Here is an 18,901-nt window from a genome sequence, read left to right on the forward strand (position 1 = left end):
GTGCTGACAACCCTGAGAGTAGTCTTCCATGAGAGGAGGTTCCAATGGGGGATTAAACGACTTAGTTATCTGTGGCCTTAATTGCACACTGGGCATGCTCTTGTAATACGTTCTGCTAAAATTCGTAGTATTTCACCACGTCGTGATGGGTTTCTGCCTTCACGCAGCAACGGCCTGCCACCAGGTCCTTGGGGGAAGGCCTCCTCCCCTGTGCTCTCCTCCGATACTGACCGTCTCTTTCTGCCCCGACGCCCTGTCCTTACTGTAGTCCTGGGTGTGGCTGATTCCTCAGTTGGCTGTGCAGGCGTTTGCTCAGGAGTATCCATTTTTTCTGGTTCAGCATGTGGAACTCTTCTTCTTCTTCTCCTAGGAGTATCAAGGACTTCCACCTTCCCACCTGAATGTATGTCTTCCTGAGCAGAGAGAGATGCTGTGTCTGCCAAGAGATTTTGTGCCCCCTTCCTAGCACTTCTTCTAGGAGTGACAGGCAGTTTAAATTCTGTTTGAGGAAGCGATGATTTAGACACATCAAGGTCAGAATTTTCTGAAACTTCTGATGAACTCTTCTTTCTTCTTCTGCCTCTTTTAGCTGGCACAGGTAAAAGGACTTGGTCACTAGGCTGCACCTCTTGATCCTTGACAATATTTCCAGTAACTTGTAAATTAATGCTTTTCGGTTTTCTTGCACTTCTACCGGGACTGACTGCCGGCTTTATCTTCTGATCAGTGTCAACCTGGCCAGTTGCTTGATCTCCTGCTGAACTTTTTCCTCCTCTAGGCCTTTTGGGAGTAGCAGAAGCAATAAGGCTACCTTCAGCAACAGAAGTTTCCTCATTAGCCTCTTCCAAGAGCTCAGAGGCAGCTTCCTTTGCCCTCCTGAATCCTCTTCTTGGAGTAACGGCTGTGGACTGCGTACTGACGGACAACGCTCGTCCATCAGAATGGCTGCTTTCTCCTTTTTCGGAATTAGTCGGTTTAGGCTTCCTACCTCTCCTAGGAGTCACAGGTATCACAGGTATTTGCTCATCTTGAGCATCTTGTTCTGTTTGAAGACGAGAAGTCTCAGATGCTTCTTTCGTTCGCCTGGTACTCCTCCTAGGAGACAGTCCTAACAAAAGTGGCTTGTCTCTCTTCAGTAGTTGCTGAGCGCCTGCCGATGCAATACTTAGACCTCTACTCGGTTGTCCCCTTGTGCGGGTTCTCGGAGTGATGACGTACTCTACTTGCTGTATGCTGGTTTCATCCTCCACTCCTTCTGGCACAGTTGTTAAGGGAGCTTTTGCCTTCTGGAATCTAGCTACCTTTTTACCTATGTTTTCATGAATAGGTTGTTCTACCACTTCAGAGGTAAAGTCTTTACTTCTTGTGTCTTTGATTACATCCAGCAAGTTCTCAGCAATAGCTACCTTAATGGGTTCAGGCACGTATGGCAGCGACTCTGCAATATTTTGAGATTCCTGATCACTAGTTACAGTGGACACTGAGTTTGTAACATGTTCTTGCTTTTCAGTATTTCCAAAACTGTTCACAGGTTTTTCCTCTGTTGCTGTGCCAGCCGCTTTAGAAGCATCTACTAACGTAGGGTCTCCCGTCTCCGCTTCACCTTCTTCTGCTTCCAAGAATAAAGTGAAATTACTCTGAGATAGAAAATGCTCTCCATCTCCCTCAGCTGCATCGCATTCGCCATCTTTGTTACCAGGCAAATCACATGCAGCCCGTTGCTCTGTACTGTCATAGCTGTACTGAAGATTGCCTGATGGGTGGTGTTCACTATATGGTGATGTTTCAGGTGCTTCTTCGGAGGTTTGTGCCTTAACCGCACTCTCTTCAATAACCTGAAGTTAAGAAATGTCTGTTAATGCGTTACTAATTACCAGACAGACTAACTTCAAAGTGAGCTAGATGAAACTGAGGAGAGTGAAATGCTGCTTTTCCTTTCAGATCACCACTGAATGTAAAGTTAGAAACGTACAACGTACTCTCTACTACAGCTAAAAGCTTATGCGTTTAAGGGACAGAGAACAGAGTATTCGGTGTATGCAGTCACATGCTCCATTTCTGATAGTTCTGTTCACGACTAACGAGTTGCCGCCACCCGTGAACAAAGTGAGCAGTTTTACAATCCAAGCGGTAGACACAACTGGCAGTAATCATCACATTGCAGTACTCCCTGGCCTGACCACAAATCCACACAGAGTGACCGACTCTGCATCTAACAGGGTAAAATACAGTTATGGCCCCAAAGTTTAAAGTTGCAGTCACAACAGCTGTCACCGCAACACGCCGTCAAACTGGCCAGGTGTCACAGCCGACAACTCAGGACTGCACTTTAAGGAATCACTTGGATTGCATGAGACAACACGTATATTCTAAATACCTCCGTCTCGTGTTTTGTAGTTCCCTGTACTGAGCAATTAGTCTTTCCTTCTAGACCCACATGAGATACTCAAGCTTTTATGTTGAGAACAAAAGTACTATCTGTTACCTATTTCCAGTGACTCAAATGGCCCAGATAATTTAATCAACGTGTAGGGACCTTTGCCCAGCCCTCTAAGTGACAGCGATAGCCAACGATGGCAGAAGGAAGAAGCCGCTCAGCAGGAGTCTCCATAGAATCTGCTTATTCTCTTGCCTCCTGCCTTGTCAAAAGTTGCGAAAGCATCACGTTATAGCAACATGCCTTGCTTCAAAACTGAATTCAAGACGTGCGAGTCCGCATAAACTTTCCTTTTATGCTTACAAATCTGCAAACAGGAAAGCAGTAAGTAGGTTGTTCTAAATTCGGGGGAGGTAGACAAGCCCAAACCAGATGTTTACATCTAAATCAGTAAGAACCAGTTACAACAAAAGCAGAAAAACCTCCACTGTACTGCTACATGAATGACTGCAGGAGCTTTGTGACCGTCTCAGGTACCTGCTCCCTTCTTCTCATCACAAATTTTCCATCTACTCCCATGAGTGATTTATGTATTCCCAAGTCTATAATCATCTTCTCTACAGCGTCGTCCTAAATCCCAAAGCTGAGACCAGCTAAATAAGTAAGTGACTGCCTATTTAACTTCATCTGAAATCTGGGACACTGAAAAGCACTGTCCCTTACTTAAGACCAATGTCTGTGTGGTACGCCTGCCTTTCAGTTTGTATTTCACTCTGGCTAGTGTTAATTCCTGTGACTATAATCCTACAGGAATTTGACGCTCTACTCCGTATGGTACTTAGAGGACATCCACAAGGACTCCAAATACCTCATCAGCCCCAGCAGAAGCAAGGAAGAACCTGGGGAAAAACCTGGGACAACTGGAGAAGCTCTAGTTCTCGTTTTCAGTCCATGCGAACAACCTTTTAAGATTCATATTGTACAAGTTTAGATGTTAAAAAACCATGGGTTTACAGAAAAAAAAAAAAAAAAAACAACCCCCAAAAGCCTGAGAGTTTTAAGTAGCTGGAAATATCTTGACACTGAAATTAACTCATTCCTGGGAATTCTGTTTATGTTAATCAGGAACAAATAGTAAAGGACTGAAGCACCTAAACCATTCTGAAAATGAGTTTGGTTCCCACGTCATATTGTCATTCGCTAAATGGCCCCCAGTATCGAAAAGCTGCACTCCCCAGCTTTTCTTATTGCCTTTAACATCAAAACTATTTCTTTTTTAAGTCAAATAAGAAACGTTTAAGTTCTAGAAAACCAAGCGAACGCATGGGTATTTTAAAAAATAGGTTAGGCACTTTTTGGTACTAGTACAGCTCTCAAAGGCCCAAGTCTTGACAGGTTCCATTCTCTGCTGTAGGGACAGGAAACGCATAGGAGAAAAATGTACCTGCCCTTACGTAATGAGGTTTTAACTTGTGCTAGCCAGCTAAAGAAACGGAGACACTTTGGGGTGCCTTCTAATTGTCAGTAAGACAGGACTGCCCTCAAGTTGCAAAATGGGAAAATAGTTTACTTACATGAATTTCCTCTGTTTTAGGAAGACTGTTAGAAACAGTTCTTTCTTCCTGCGGAAAAGGAACATTTTCTTCAACTTCAGCTGCTTCTCGGTTACCTTCTTTAGGTAAATCCACACGCTTCCCCTCCAGGCGATTTTCTGAAGGAGTACTGACCATAGCCTCACTGTCAAGGATACTTATCACAGCTGGAAGAGATTTATATCATTGTAACTTATCTGCTATGTAAAAGACTCGGGTTTAAGCAACAGCAAGTAACAGGGGGAACAGGAGCCAACAGTACAGTTCTCCATCCTGCCACATCTATTGGGCTTTCTCCAAAACCTAGAAGCCAGAACTGTCTGTCTGTAAAGGAGGCAGCCCCACAATATGGAGGAGGAAAAAAAAAACAAAAACAAAAAGAAAAAAGAAAAAGGGGAAGGGGAAAATCAGCTGGCAAGTCCATGGACAAAAAGAACAGCAGAGGAAAGGGTGGCTGGAAAGGCACACTGATAGCTGCTGCTTCTTCACAGCCGGAATACCGAGGATGCATCATCTTTTAAAATAGGGACTCAAGCAGCAGATCCCCACAGCACACAAATGAGTAGTGGGGTACAACATTCAAATAAATACTGAACGCTCCTTCTCATAGTCTACATTCTACCCGTTTTCTCAAAATCTTTGTCAAGAAGAGGAACATTCAGTGTGCGTTTTCGACAAGGACTTTCTCTGAGGAGGGCATTCTCTCTACAGTTGAATGAAAGTTAGCAGTAACATGCCAGTAGTACTTCAGTCCGAGACACCTCTCGTGGTATGGCAAACTCCACATTTTACTTTACTAAGGAGTTCAGCTACCTTAACTCACACAACATCTCCAACATACTGTACATACATGCACTGTCTGCCTCCGGGGATTCAGAAAGCTGTGCGTTTGTTGCAACTGCTATGGCTTTTTCTTCTGACGCAGAGGGCGTTGGGGACTCCTCCTGGTTGGTTTCACTTCATGAACAGAAAGAGAGAAATTCATCATACAGCTTCAAAACAAACCTTGAAGAGCTTTACACGTTACTTTCTCACTGTGAAATCTTCACGTTTCCAAACAGAAAAAATTAAGAAAAATTAGAAATGCCTTTACCAACACAGCTACAGGCAATTTGTGGCTCATTTTATGCCATGACCCAAGAACTTACTTAACATTCTGCCCAGCTACCTAACACTACATAATAACATAACAACAGAGTTGTATTAAAGAATAATATATTATTTGTCTTCTGTGGAAAGAGTGCAACTGCTATATGCGAGGTTCAGAAGAAACCGAACAAACGTTTGCACCCGTGTGCGTTACCACTTGAAATTAAGGGTTATTTCATGGCTGACATTCTGTCTTTATCACTAAGCAGTTGCAGCTTTTAAAGTACCTGGCGAGAAAACTGCTTCCCTTGCCATGAACCAATAGATGCTAACTGAGCACACACAGAAAACAAGTGCATAAAATACTGCCAGAAAGTATTCAAACCCCCAAAGAAACCCACTAAGGTTACAGGAATGCCAGGTGCAATTTGTAGCTACAGGAGTTTCAGACAAAAGCAGGGCTTACGTTCACAGTATCTGCTTAGTAACCCTCACACTGTAAAAAGGTGTATACAGCCTGGTGAATGGAGTCTTTATCGCCATACTTTGGGGTCTGCCATGATTTGAGAAAAAAGGCTCAAATTGACAGCGACTCAGTTGGACTTCTAGTCATGCCAAACCAGTTGTTCTGGTCACAGACAGAAAGGAATAGAAAAGCCCTTATATAGGAGAACACAGGAAAGAACCAATACCAGGTCAGAATCATGGCTTTCAAACGCAGGAAAGCCAGCAGTTACATGTTGTGTGAACCCAAAGACGTATCTATTTCATAAACTTACCCCTCACTGGCACTCCCAAAAGTAGCAGCCTCCGCAGCTTTAAACACCAATTTACCATCCTCAGGAAGGGTAAGACATTCAGCATTTGACTCTTCCACAAACCCTACAAAAAGAGACAGGTGGATGACTTCCCTGTTGCACTTAACATCACTTCTTTTAAAAGGCTCATAGGATTTTGAAGTGAGCCTTTATGCATGTCATCTAGGATAGTGATCTAACAAAATAATGCTACCGAGACTTCAAATGCACAGAAGGTCTGAATTTGTCTTTCCAGGAAAACAAGAAGTCTGATGTACAATTTCAGGCAAGAAAACAACGTCACCAAAGATATCAAAATAGCAAAGAAACATTGATATTCTGCTTGCAAACTAAACTCGGTACGTTACTGACCTAATACATAAAAACTGCAGAAAACATCCCTCCTTCTTACAATTGGGGAGTAAGTGTTCTTATTTCTCTTTGGATATTTCTCTCATTCCAGCAATGCTGCTTTCCTTTCTTGACTCCATTTCCCCTCTTCTACAAGAAGGCGTCTAAGGACTTTTCTTGTTCTTTTCTCTAGAGGTTGACTGGTGGTGTTGAAACCCAACTGCTTGCTAACCTGGTTTGCTCTCAACAGGTTCCATTTTAGACACATCCTCCTTTGCTTCTTTGTTCCTACTGTCTGCTTCCTCCACATCCAGCAATTACCTTTGCAGGCAGTGTGCAGGACTGGGGTAACTTTGCTAGCTCAGGCCAAACAAGAGCTGTACTGACTGCCCTCTAGTGCTTCCAGGGTACTGAAATTGTACAGAACTGTTTGTACCATAGTCCAGCAACGACCAAGTTTCTTCATAAGGTTATTCTTTAGTGATTAGCGCCTCACCATTCTTTTTAACGAAAAGCACCTTTGATTTCTTGTCCCAATATGAGACATCTACAGGAGGACAGGCAAAAGTTTTGAGCTCTCTTCCTAGAAACACTCAGCTCTGGAGATGAGTGTACATGGAGTCCGTATCTGGGCAAGCCTGTTATTTCAAAAGAAAAGGAGCTGAGGAACTTCAATAGCAACAATCACTCTCCAGGACCCTCCAGAATCAGCTCAGACTTCGGACTGAATCCGGCTGCATATGATGCACTGATCCTGGAGTACACGCTCACTGCTAGGAACCGTTTCAAGACCTCAGCCACAGAACTCTGACACTTGCATACCTGTCCCAGGAAGAGCAAACTTCTTTTATAAAAAAGGAGTTGAGCGGACCGAGCTCTGTTTGTCAAATACTGACTGTAGCTGTGTTTGCACATCTCCCTGTTCCTGCACTACTTTCATTCCCAGCTCTTCATCACTGCTCACCAGCTAGTGAGCTACATCTCATCTGCCAGCAGACCTGCTCGTATGAACACTCAAGCCAGCTGGACTGGCTTGAATGAGTTGAATTGAGCTGAATTACCAAGGACCAACTGAAATAGGTTTGCCAAAGGCTGCATAAGCTGTTGAGACAGCAAAAAGAGCAAGCATAGCTGTAGTGAGAAGCAGACACACAAGCAGACTCACTTCCAGAAGAAAACTATTTAACTGAGCGCTAAGGAGGTGGTTAAAAAGAAAAAAAGGGAGGGAACAAAAAACTCTATGTAGTCAAAGCACACCGTACACTAAACTCGCTGTCAAAAACCTGCAGCCTACAGAAGTAGCCCTAAAACATCACCAGAAGCTTAAGTTTTCAACTTGTATCCCTCTCAAAACTCCCACAAATCACTGCTGCCTCTCAGCTGCAATTACACACAAGAAACACCAGCCAGAAGCAGTATACATTCATAATGTCCAGGATACCTAAAAAAGGACTCAAACCAGAGTGGCAATTCTAAAAGCCTAGGACAAGGAAGTGCCTAGGACACTTGTGAACGCTCATCGTTAACCACTGCGCTCATCAGCAATTTAACCTTGTGAAGACAGTTGAAAAATTCAGAAACTTAGGTTATCATAGGATGAAACACACCAGCTTCTTTTCCTGGTTCTGACGAATCTGGTTGTTCCATCCAGAAAGGTTTATCTTCAGGCATTTCACTGTCTTCTTCCTTCTCCGATTCTTGGAAATTGGCAGCTTCTTCAGTGGAAGAATTAGCTGGTTTAGCAGCTATGAAGATGACATCATCTTCAAAATCGCCAGGTGATTTGGCATCATGATACTCCCAAGTAGTTTGGTCTGACCTGGCAGAGAAGCTACTATTTTCTTTGCTGACATCTATTTTCTCCAAACCATCTCCAGGTAGGCCTTCGGAAGGCTCTTCCATTTCAGCACGATCATCCTCAGGATTGCTCAGAGTAAACACACTTGGCTTATCTCTACTTTCAGACCAAGCATCCTCCACCACACCATGATGATGCTCAGATGAAGCTCCACATAGTGCTCTATCATCTTCTGTTACCTTTTTAAAAAAAACAAAAAAACAAAAAAGGTTCACAATCAGTAACATGCATATGCTTTAGGTCAAAGCAAGGAAAAAAAACCCAAACAAAAAAACCATATACTGATATTTGTAAGTTTTACAAGTGTCACCTTAAGCAAGGTGCTACAAAGTTCGTTCTCATTCTAGCACTATCTTAGCTTCTAAAGCTGAGTGTAAAAATTAATCACGCTTTTGACTGCTTCTTGAGTTTCCATGACCTTGCAGAATTAAGATGAAGTGCTTGCTTACACTGTCATCTCAAGGCTGTTCATTGGGTTCACTACTGTGCTTTCAAGAAGAGGGAGCTTTGCACACCTAAAATCATAACTCAAGATTTCTCTTTCTGTTATGCTTGCCTTTTCAACTTGTATGCACTACTAAACTATTTTAGTGTTCACTATGCCTGTAGCATGGAACAAGTCAATTCATCTGGCCACGCTGTGTTATCAGCAAGAACGTCATCTAGGAGACAGAGCCTCTTGTTACAACTGAGTAGCTCTTCACAACAGGCAATAAATGGTATAATAAAAAGAGAGTACGGCAATTTGCTGGTACATGTACGGAAAGCTCATACATGGAGATACCAGCACACGCCCCTGTTCTGCCCCTGGTTTGGGTACGTTACTTCGGCATCTGCACGATGAGCTGACTCAGGGAATCCCAGTGACAGAACAAAAGGAGGAGGAGAAGGGGGCAACTTTCGGGTGGACCAACTTCATTTGACAGCCAGATGAATGCTATCCCTGGTGCAAGGCAAGAAGCAAAACCGAGAACTTTAAGGCTAGAGAACACACAACAGTACAGCTCTCTTCCTCAGGAGTCTGTTTTTACCATCATTTAAGTAAAGCCAGCCTTGCAAAAAGAGAGACTGAAAGGAAATGCAGGTCATGACTTTTGTTGCTTCCAAAGATCTTTGATTCACAAAGCTTAACAAACTCAAACAACTGGCTCGCTCTGTATTCCTTACCTTCCTGCCATACCACCGTTTGAAAAGGTAGAGCGGGAAGCTGAACTAGCAATTGGGAACAATCACAGCTCCTAACAACACTTGAGTACAAACCGCCAAGGTCACTGGCATTTACTATGACTACGTTCCTGCAGGCACGTGATGTTACAGAAGGTCTGACATAACCTTTTTTCACCAAATTCAAGTCTGCCATTCTGATCTGCAATTCCAGTTGGCAATATTAGGAGTTCTGGCAAACTTTCAAAAAATCTAAATCAAATCACAGTCTATTAAGCCTTTAGCTGTAAACTTCCCTAAGTACAGCCCAGCTTACCCCAACAGTCCATTCTGCACTCGAGTTCTCTTCCCTGAAAGATACTCTAGGTTTCTTTGCTCGTACAGGAGGACTAACTGATCGTCCTGGAGACGCAGAGCGAGTTGCTGGGGCTGTGGTGCGAAGGCTGGATTTGAGAATAGACCGAGGAGTAAACCCAGGAGAAGCAGAAGCGGATGTGGCCAAAACTTTAGCCCTCTATGAAAAGAAATAAAAACATTTAAATTCCAAACAGCTAAATCTTCAAAACAGAAGACTTCCCTCGTCAAAAGTATTACTTTCAATTACAAACTGCGTTTGTACCAGCAGAGAGGACAAAGTTTAGCCTCTGCACTGCTCTTTTTCCAAAGGTACAATAATCTTAATGATAGAAACCCATGCTTTTTATGTTTCTTTGGCTTTGGTTTTTTTAAATGCCAACATAAACTGGTATTTTTCAAATTAATTTCCTGAAGAAACAAGGGTATGGCATCTTGTTGCCTGCAATGTTATCTGCCATGCCGGTAAGTTCTGCCATTCCTACGCTGCTCTTCTAACAGGCATACAACTTCAGATGTCACCCTGGACACAGTGACTGAAAACGCTGCCATGCGAAATGGCAATCTGCAAAGCAACAGCGAGAGCTTATTTTTTCACTAATTAATCAATCCGCGCACTAGGCTAAACTAAGTGACGCTGCTGTAAAAATCCCTGCACATCTTCATCGAGAAGCGTTCAGGTCTTCTTACCTCAGCTCAAAAAACATTTTACAGTATTGAAAGGGTTTACAAGGAGGATAATGAAACTAGCCTAACGGTACGGGCAATATTTAAGATGAAGAAAAAGGTTACAATTCAGAGAGATCACAACTATTTTGTTCAGGTAGGCAAAGGCAGAAAGATCAGCACCAAGCAGATAGCTGAAATGTTATTTCCTTGCATGGTAACAGTTTGCTGGCAGTGAATGGGAATACGGTTTAACACAAACAATTAATAACTAAAATTACTGCAAAAAGCCATCACTGAATTGGACAGAGACTGACATCACTTAACTGACATCACTTAGTTGTCATTCACTGAGCTGCATGAAGAACCTGAAGCATATACCTTCTTGCTTGTGGGGATGCAAGTCAAACTCCTCAGAGCTATTGAGCACTTAAATAATGAGATGGTTAAGCTACAGATTGCATCTTCAGGTGTCTAAGCTATCAAGTATCGAAGTACCGTGCAATAAAAACAAGTGCATTTCACAAAACTATGGGACAACGTGCATACTGCAATTAACTTCAAACTAAACCTTCCCTCTTCAAGACTGTTCCCAACGTACTGCTTCCAAAAGAGCTCTATATACAGTAACCACATGTGGAATATGGAAAATATTCCACAGTTTGAATCCAACAGTGTTTGTGTTAAATACTTTTTGGTGGTTTCATTTTAAACAAAGTTTGCAGGCTTTTGGTTTGGTTGGTTATTACTGTTTTTTTAAAATACAAACCTTAACCACAAGGGGAGTCTCCAGTAACTTCAGCTCTGATGCTCCGGACAAATTCTTTGCTGGGATGGGACCATGCATATTTGATTTCAGTGGGCTGGACGCCATGAATGAAGCAGAAGCTCTGCATGGTGACTGCCAGCTACCACCCTGTGCTGCAGAACACGAAGGAACAGGACGAACCACCAAATCCAGCAATCTGTTAAGATGCACAATTTAGAATATGAAAAAAAAGAGAAATAAATGACAAAAATCATGCTGCGTGCAAGAAATCTGAGATGATGATACCTAATAAAAACATTTGATGAAGAAGAAAAACAGGTGAACCCTCACTGTTGGGGTCATGTATCAGGCCCATGAACAGGTTACAGGCACTTTCTTTTTTTTTTTTTAATTATTTCTTTACATTTCATACTTAATTTCCTAAATCACTGCCTCTGAGGCAAGAGGAATCCAGTTGTCAGTTGCACAAGTGATGTAATTCTCCTGTCAGAAGAAAGTTCATCTACGTTTCAGTGCTGGCACCACTTCAAATTCTCCACTTAGTTCTGTCCCTAAGTCGACCTTTTCTTTAACAGATACAAAACTAAATGCAAACAGGACACTTTGCAAACACGGAGAGTACATACGCGTGCACGCACACACACACACACACATATATGTGAAGCAACACCTTTTGGAAACCGTCATTCTGTAGATCCACTATACCTGGAACATTGCTGTGAACGTTTTGTAACTGGTGTCCCCAGAAAGGCATCATGCAACTCTGCATCAGGGAGAGGATGTGGTATGACTGGTGGTTCTGTAACTCGAGGACTAGAATGAAAAGGAAAATGTAACTGACTTTCATTCCCTGAGGTCCAAACATACCAGAATTCAAGTTTGCTTGACCACACCACCTGTAGGAAAATCATCTGACAACTCTAGCCTCTTTTCTGCTCTTTATAATTCTGCCTAGTTTCAAGTGACAAAGGCAGACACGAAGCAGACACTGGGCAGGAAGGGGTAAAAGATTACTATTTGAGCACCAATCAAGTCTACCGAAATCTGTACACCAAGAGCTTGATGGTAATCATTGCTTTCGTTTCAGTGACCTTAAATTCTCTAAACACGTTTACCATAATGTAAACATCTGTATTTGCATAAATAAGATTGTCATAGCCGAAAAACTCTCTCTCCAAATATACTTATGATGTATTGAGTCTTCAATGTTGCCTATGATATGTGCAAAAAGCCAAACAAAGCTTTATTCAGGTGCACCTTCCCTCCAAAACACAAACATAATTCAAATGGATTTTTCCCTCTCTCTCCAAGCACGTAGCTCAAGACTAAACTTTGTTAAAAGGCTGCTTACCTATCATATTGTGAGAAACTGGCTTTCTGCTCATTTCCTACCCCGACTTCTCTAATTTTGGACAATACATTACTGATGAAAGTTTCTCCTGCATGCACATTTCCTGCATTAGCTTGGTTTGTTACTGTTGATAGTGGCTTTGGTCTTGCGACTGTAAAGCAAGAGGGACAAAACATCAGCCCTGTGTAATCCAAGTGATGGTGAGCTCTCCATTATATTTCCCCCCTACAAATTACCTTCTCTTAAGACCGATGAAGGCAAATGGTAAGGCTTGGCTCTCTCTACAGCCAGCTTCCTTTGAACTCTAGGAAGGATCTTGCCATATCGGTCTAATACAGAATTTCTGGCAACTGCTCGCTCTCTCAAGCAAGGGTCACGATCATTCTGACGAATGAAAAGCGTAAAGCGAAAAGTTAACCCATCACAAGAAGTTCATTGCACAGAACTGTCTGTGCTATTTCTAATTAGTGAATAAATTTCCTCTACAGATACACTCAAATACAGCCACTGCACGGAACAGCAGCAAGTTCTACCCATCAGCACACACCCTTTTCACCTGGTATTTTCAGTGCAGTGGAAGGAAGACAAGAATAAAAACAGAACCTCAAGTTCAAACAATTCTGGCACTCTGCAGAACCTTACTCTGATATGCTTCTTATCACCTCCCATTTTCAAATGGCTTACAAAATAGCAGGCTTTCCCCTGTTTTTCCTGAAACGCCAATGTCTGGGATGACTGAATATACAGGGCAACTGCAAATCACGTTGGACAAAGTGATGTCTTTGTCCAGAGTCTTAAAACAAGTAAGAAAAAGCTACCTACACGCACCTTCCAGCTGGACGAAAGTTTTCAAATGCGGGACCTAAAACTTCCAAAACCACCTTATAAGTTTGATTCACTAGAAAACTGTGCTTCTGCAAAACAGCAAATGCATCACAGATCCATAACAGAAGTTCACGTAACACAAAATTTAATCTGGCTATTTTGAGAAACAGAAGTTAGGTAAGAATTTCTCTCATAAAAGTGGCAAAATGCAAGTTGTGGACTTGCAGAGCTCACGCTATAACTTGAAGCAGAAACAGTAATACTAACAAAAAACACCACCACGCAAATTTTACCTGTGCATTCACATCCAGGCGGCTCTCAGCTAGAAAAATAAAGCGGCGCGCAAGATACAAGAGATGACATTGGAGTCACCAGTGGTCTCTAACATTTAATTTATAACTTCACAGAGTAGCTTTGGAGTAGTGAACTATTTTGTTCAACTTCTAGGTTCAGCTGTAACTGCAGGTGTTGAAATACTAGGTGTTGAAATACTAGGTGTAGGTAACTTCAGGTGTTGAAATACTACATGCTAAGAATAGTGTAAAAAACAGAGCAGGATTTTTATTGAGTACTATCAAAAACGGTTAGTAACAGCCAACAGAAACTTGCACACTTGACAGAACTTTTATGCTTACCATAAGGTTAACCTTCATTGACTGATTGGACTGTAGTGCTGGGATATGGTTGGCACGCTGCAGATGGTGGACTAAAAGAAAGTCATCATGCTGAACACCAGTATTGGTCTGTAAAAACTTCTCCAAACACTCCTGTGAGAAATAACACGTTTCAAAACTCTATTATGATTCCGCCTCTTCTCTTTTCAAAGAGACGATTACGATTTTCTTTCTTGTCCACACTTACCTGTTCAGTGTCTGTGAAAGGTAGCTTCAGTAAGTCTTCCACTAGTCCCATCTCCTGACAGATTTCATACATGTGTTTTAGCAGCTCTTCTATGTTTAACTTCGTGCTATGTTGCTGCAACAGACCCCAAGCCTCCACCATGCACCTGCAATTGATTGTTTTGAGATGTAAAGGCATATTAATAGTATGACCAAAAAGATGCCCCAAAACTAGGTTCAAGGTTGAAAGGAAATTTAGGGGAACATGCTTTGTGTCATTTGTTCTCCGCCTTTCACAATAGCTGAAGGCCAAAACGGTGGGATACATGTCTTTACCTATTGGACAACAACACAGTGAGGAAAAGCCGCACTTCACTACTGCTTGACATGGATGGCTTCATCATCTGTATGTATCTGAGGGCTGGCCTATGCTCCCCTTGGCACATGAGGGATTGAAGAATTCTCCTATGCTGCCATGACACGGTTTTGATTGTAGTTGGATGAAAGAGCAGGGCCAGCGAATTCTGTAGAAGAGATCAGGCTCATTAAGATATATGCATACCCTCAGGCAACAAAAATATTCAGAAGTCTCTCAAGTAAGGGCGAATGTGGGTTAAACAGACTCATATGGCTAACTAATGAAATACTTCATACAGGACACGTAAATAAAAATTGTGAAGTATTTGCAGAAGAAATATTCAGTTAGCCATAGAGAACCAAGTGAGTGTTTTAAAAGGAGTAAGTCACTCTCTTCTAGGTTAACCAAATCTCTGTATACAAACATCCCTTTTTATAAACCCATTACTAAACAAGAAGTTATTCTCCCAGGCAAACAGATTATATTAACCTTGTGACAGGCAAAATTCAACCTTCAGCATCAGAAAGAACACGAGTTAGGTTGAAAAGTCACTTTTGCAGTCTTCTGGCTCAAATCTTCCTGCTATGATCATAGTTTTAACATCTGAAGTGCCCAAACCCCTGTTTTTGAGAAAGCGCTCAACTGGCCTGCTGAAAACTGCCTACACAGGTGGCTTTGAAAATTCAGTTAATTACAGCATCATTCAAGCATCATTACAGTTGATTTCTTCTTTGTTTTAATCAATTTCCTGACCAAGTAATGAAAGCAACATTTCAAATCATCATGCATTGCTGAAGATGCCATAGCAGTATTACAAAAAAGCTTCTCGTGTTTTATCACCTGTTATTAGCCAAGCACCAGTTTTTAAAAATCATTTTATGGATCATAGCTTTGTACTGCAACGTACGTCTCACTAAACTGTAACATACTTACGTCATAATCACCGTGATCTAGAAGCCAAAAACCTTGAATAAGCTTAACAAGACCCCAAGGGATAGCAAAGGCAGCTGAGAAGGAGTTGACCAAAGTTTCTGTTTTATTCGGAAAGGAATGCGTGATATCTAGAAGCAAGTAAATTGTCTGATATCAAGTATCTAATTAAGGCTAATAAATTTCTAAGGCAAAAAATTCATCACATTACATTTAGAAAAACACAGTGAAATAAGAATATAAAAGTGGTAGGAAGCAGAAACTACTAAGGTAGTAGTCTTGCCATTTGAAGCTCTTATAAGCTGAAGACAGGCAGGTCCTACCCACAAAATTGCATTCTGAATAAATAACCAGAAAGAAATACACTTTGATTGCTGCAAGGCATTCAAAAAGGTTAACTTTAGATATTTAAATGCTTCAGTTATAAACTCGGGCTCCCTCTTGAGTCAGTGGAGCTACCAGTTGGCCATCCAAAACATTGGAACATCCAGTGCTTAATTATTACAAGAAACAAATTCTACACTTCTTTTTTCCCCTCACTCCCAGAGCCTACAAAACAATGCGTGTTATGCTGTCCTTACGGTACAACTTAGCTCTGCAGGATTAAAACTGGATTTAAAACAGTACGTGGATCACTCGGTGGTAGTGTCATCTTCTCTTTCTGACATCCATTTTTAGGGACATATTCTAATTGTTGTAGCTCTGGGCTACAACAGCCTTTAAACCCCTTGCTCTCTCGGCTCCCCTCTCGGGTTAGGCAACAAACAACAAAAGCAATTTGGTATATGTCAGCAGCTTAAAAATCAAGTTTCTGCCCAAGGACTTTTCTCTTCTCTCTCTTTAGTATTCTGTGTGCCTGCACTTTCAGCAGAACAAAAGCAAGCACTCTTAGCTGTGCTGGAAAACGGATGATTTTGGCAAAAATCAGGCACTGGTACACCACTGTAAGAAAGCCCTTTGCTCCGAAGCAGCACGTTTTAGTGCATCGTTCTAGTAAGCAGCCATTTGCTACAGACACGGGTGCTTTGAAAAGTTAAAAACGGCGTTAAATTTGGGGAAAAACTAAGGGAGGGTTTTCTCTTTAACATTTCTTAGTAAACCTGTTTTCTCATATCCCAAAAGACGTGGCACCAAAACATTAACAAAAATAATCATAACATATCCACAGTGCAAAGACATAAAACACTGCTTCTGTCTACGACTTAATGGAAAACTAAATGTTTTCACTTGCATTGTGGTTGAAGCATAAATTTTAAAATGTTATTAAACACGTAGGTGACAAATATTTAAGAACATTTATGTGCGCATACTGAAGGTGTAATAAAAATAACTAGAAAGGATACGATTGCATGTTTGTCGCTCTCTTCAATGCTTTCTAGCAAATAGAGATCCAGCAGTGCCTGAAATGAAAAAGTAAAAGTTCTTTAAAAACTCCCGTCTTTCATAAATCATTGGCTTTTTGGGGGGGCGGGGGGGGGGGGGGGGGATGTCACTGTTGTTGTTTTCAGTGAACATAACACTCACATGTAAACTAGCAGGTGGGTATTTCCCAGTTCCTCCTTCATCTCTCCGCCACAACTTCTCAACTTGGTCTCCTAGCTGGGAAACCATTCCATCAACCATCAAGCAGTCAGAATCCCATTTTCCTCTGCAACAAAAGGTAGCAAGGGTTTGGACAGAGGAAAACACTAATTTCAGCCTCTCAGTCTAACAGATTTCCTCCAGCCAAAACAAACAAACAAAAAGAAAGTAACAAATGTACCAAGGCATGATTATGGCTTGAAATGCACATAAAAGAAATTTCTCAGTCACATGGAAGATGTTCGATACATCATATTGAATTCTCAAAGGAGTCCAAACTAGAAATCCTCAAAGCTCTCTTACCAAGGGAAAAGTTGCAATGACCTTTTAGTTTTCAGGTGTTCTTTTTTGTTGTATTACTTGTAATACAAAGGAAGTGCAAACAAAGTTTTGTACGTGCCCAAAAGAACCGCTCTCATACTGTCTAACAGAGGAAACGTAACAGTATCAAAATACCAGGACTATTCTTTAGCACACAAATCCAACGCCTCAAATTGGACTGTTCCAACACACAGCTGTGACACGACATAATGGAAATTTCAGATTTTGTTCTCAGCATCTCATTTTTGTTACTGAAAAGAAGTTATTCTCAGACAGCTGAGCATACAGGCAAATTTTAGCACCATCTTCAGCAGCATGCATGTTTCTACACACAGATCATTACAATTACGGATGGCTGAACTTTTAAAAAGTACATTCTGCAGAAGTCCATCCTGGTCTTCCGCTGACTGCAACACTACCCTTTAATTTCCCGATGGTAAAAAGCAGAAAAAGCACCCTAGAGGTTGTACGCTTCCAAGGAACACACGAGCCTGTACGTAAGTTACTTGAGAAGTAAGCTAAGTAAGATGAACTTTCAAGTCAATACCTACTACGCTGCAGCTTCCACCTTAACGCGTCTTGCAGCATCTTGTTCACAGGGCCATAGCCCAAGCTCCTGGAGGTCTTTATTTTGTTTCCAGAACCATTTCCAAAGAAAAATCTGTTCTCACCTAATCCAAGGCATATTGCCTATACGCTACTAAGCTAGTCCAGGAAAGAGAGTTGACACTCGCAAGGGACTTTTACCCAACAGCCAGTAGAGTGCTAGGTGTGCCAACCGCACGTAACTCTGCCTGTCTTGTTAAATTACACAAATGTACTTGTGAGTAGGAGATTCAGGCCAACACAATTATTGCCATCTATTACTAGCCCATGAGAGAGATGGGGTTTTTTTAAAAACGTGCTTTCTTCTGTGTCCTACACAACTGTTCTGTGATCGCCGTGCTTTGCTGAACTGGAGATGACTGATCCTATCCTAAACACGTGATCTTTTTCAGTAATAACAAATTATACAGATTAGCCAATGAATTAGGCACGCTACAAAAAAATGATGATACCAACAAATGGTACTAAGCAGAGGTATATGTAAACATTTTAACACAGGAAAGTAACCTCTGTGTTCAACAGAACACATGCATCCCTGAAGTCAACAGCATTGCTGGCAAATGCATTAAGCATAGCACATACACCTGTTGATATAAAAGCCATTCCCTTCCACTTCTGAATTTGCAGGGGAAGTGTTCCAGAGTTTTCCAGTAAGTCTTACCTTGATAAATGCTCAAGCTTCTGTCGATGAGCAGTGTAGTAGCTCTGAATCAGAGGATAATTGTAGAAAGGTCTAGACAAATGCATGTCGTCATCTACAGGCAATAAAGTAAAACCAAGTTAAGGACGTAACGTCACATTTTTAAACTAAAATTGTTGACTAAAAAGAGAGACGATCATACAAGCTAAGCATCACGAAGCCTCCCACTCTGAAAGAAGCCAATCCTGTTTCTGCCTTTGCTAAAAGAGATGTAAGACACGAGACTCAATTCCTTCTTGTCTCAAGTGCCATTTCAAGTTTACAGTTGATGTAGCATTCAGAACAGGTAGCGGAAGCTGAAGTTCACTATGAAAAAAAACAATTCTCAAAGGGAATGGTTTTTTAAACAGGTCACGTGAGCATTTGTAAGACA

General features: G+C 41.6%; 1 protein-coding gene across 1 annotated transcript in view; it reads right to left on the reverse strand.

The window, feature by feature from the left end:
- Nucleotides 1-18,901, reverse strand: part of LOC142407557 (protein ELYS-like) — a 46,820-nt gene that overhangs the window by 2,801 nt on the left and 25,118 nt on the right. Inside the window, exons 17-33 of the mRNA XM_075497179.1 lie at nucleotides 18,490-18,583; nucleotides 16,845-16,968; nucleotides 16,664-16,720; nucleotides 15,324-15,470; nucleotides 14,369-14,556; nucleotides 14,055-14,199; nucleotides 13,829-13,960; nucleotides 12,605-12,752; nucleotides 12,369-12,519; nucleotides 11,723-11,830; nucleotides 11,018-11,213; nucleotides 9,545-9,742; nucleotides 7,814-8,243; nucleotides 5,838-5,940; nucleotides 4,820-4,926; nucleotides 3,952-4,136; nucleotides 90-1,835 (exon numbers count right to left, since the gene is read on the reverse strand). Coding sequence (XP_075353294.1) covers nucleotides 90-1,835; nucleotides 3,952-4,136; nucleotides 4,820-4,926; nucleotides 5,838-5,940; nucleotides 7,814-8,243; nucleotides 9,545-9,742; nucleotides 11,018-11,213; nucleotides 11,723-11,830; nucleotides 12,369-12,519; nucleotides 12,605-12,752; nucleotides 13,829-13,960; nucleotides 14,055-14,199; nucleotides 14,369-14,556; nucleotides 15,324-15,470; nucleotides 16,664-16,720; nucleotides 16,845-16,968; nucleotides 18,490-18,583 — 4,259 coding nt within the window. The remainder of the gene's footprint in view (nucleotides 1-89; nucleotides 1,836-3,951; nucleotides 4,137-4,819; nucleotides 4,927-5,837; nucleotides 5,941-7,813; nucleotides 8,244-9,544; nucleotides 9,743-11,017; nucleotides 11,214-11,722; nucleotides 11,831-12,368; nucleotides 12,520-12,604; nucleotides 12,753-13,828; nucleotides 13,961-14,054; nucleotides 14,200-14,368; nucleotides 14,557-15,323; nucleotides 15,471-16,663; nucleotides 16,721-16,844; nucleotides 16,969-18,489; nucleotides 18,584-18,901) is intronic.

The sequence above is a fragment of the Mycteria americana genome, chromosome 3 (assembly GCF_035582795.1).
Source record: "Mycteria americana isolate JAX WOST 10 ecotype Jacksonville Zoo and Gardens chromosome 3, USCA_MyAme_1.0, whole genome shotgun sequence".
Lineage (NCBI taxonomy): Eukaryota > Metazoa > Chordata > Aves > Ciconiiformes > Ciconiidae > Mycteria > Mycteria americana.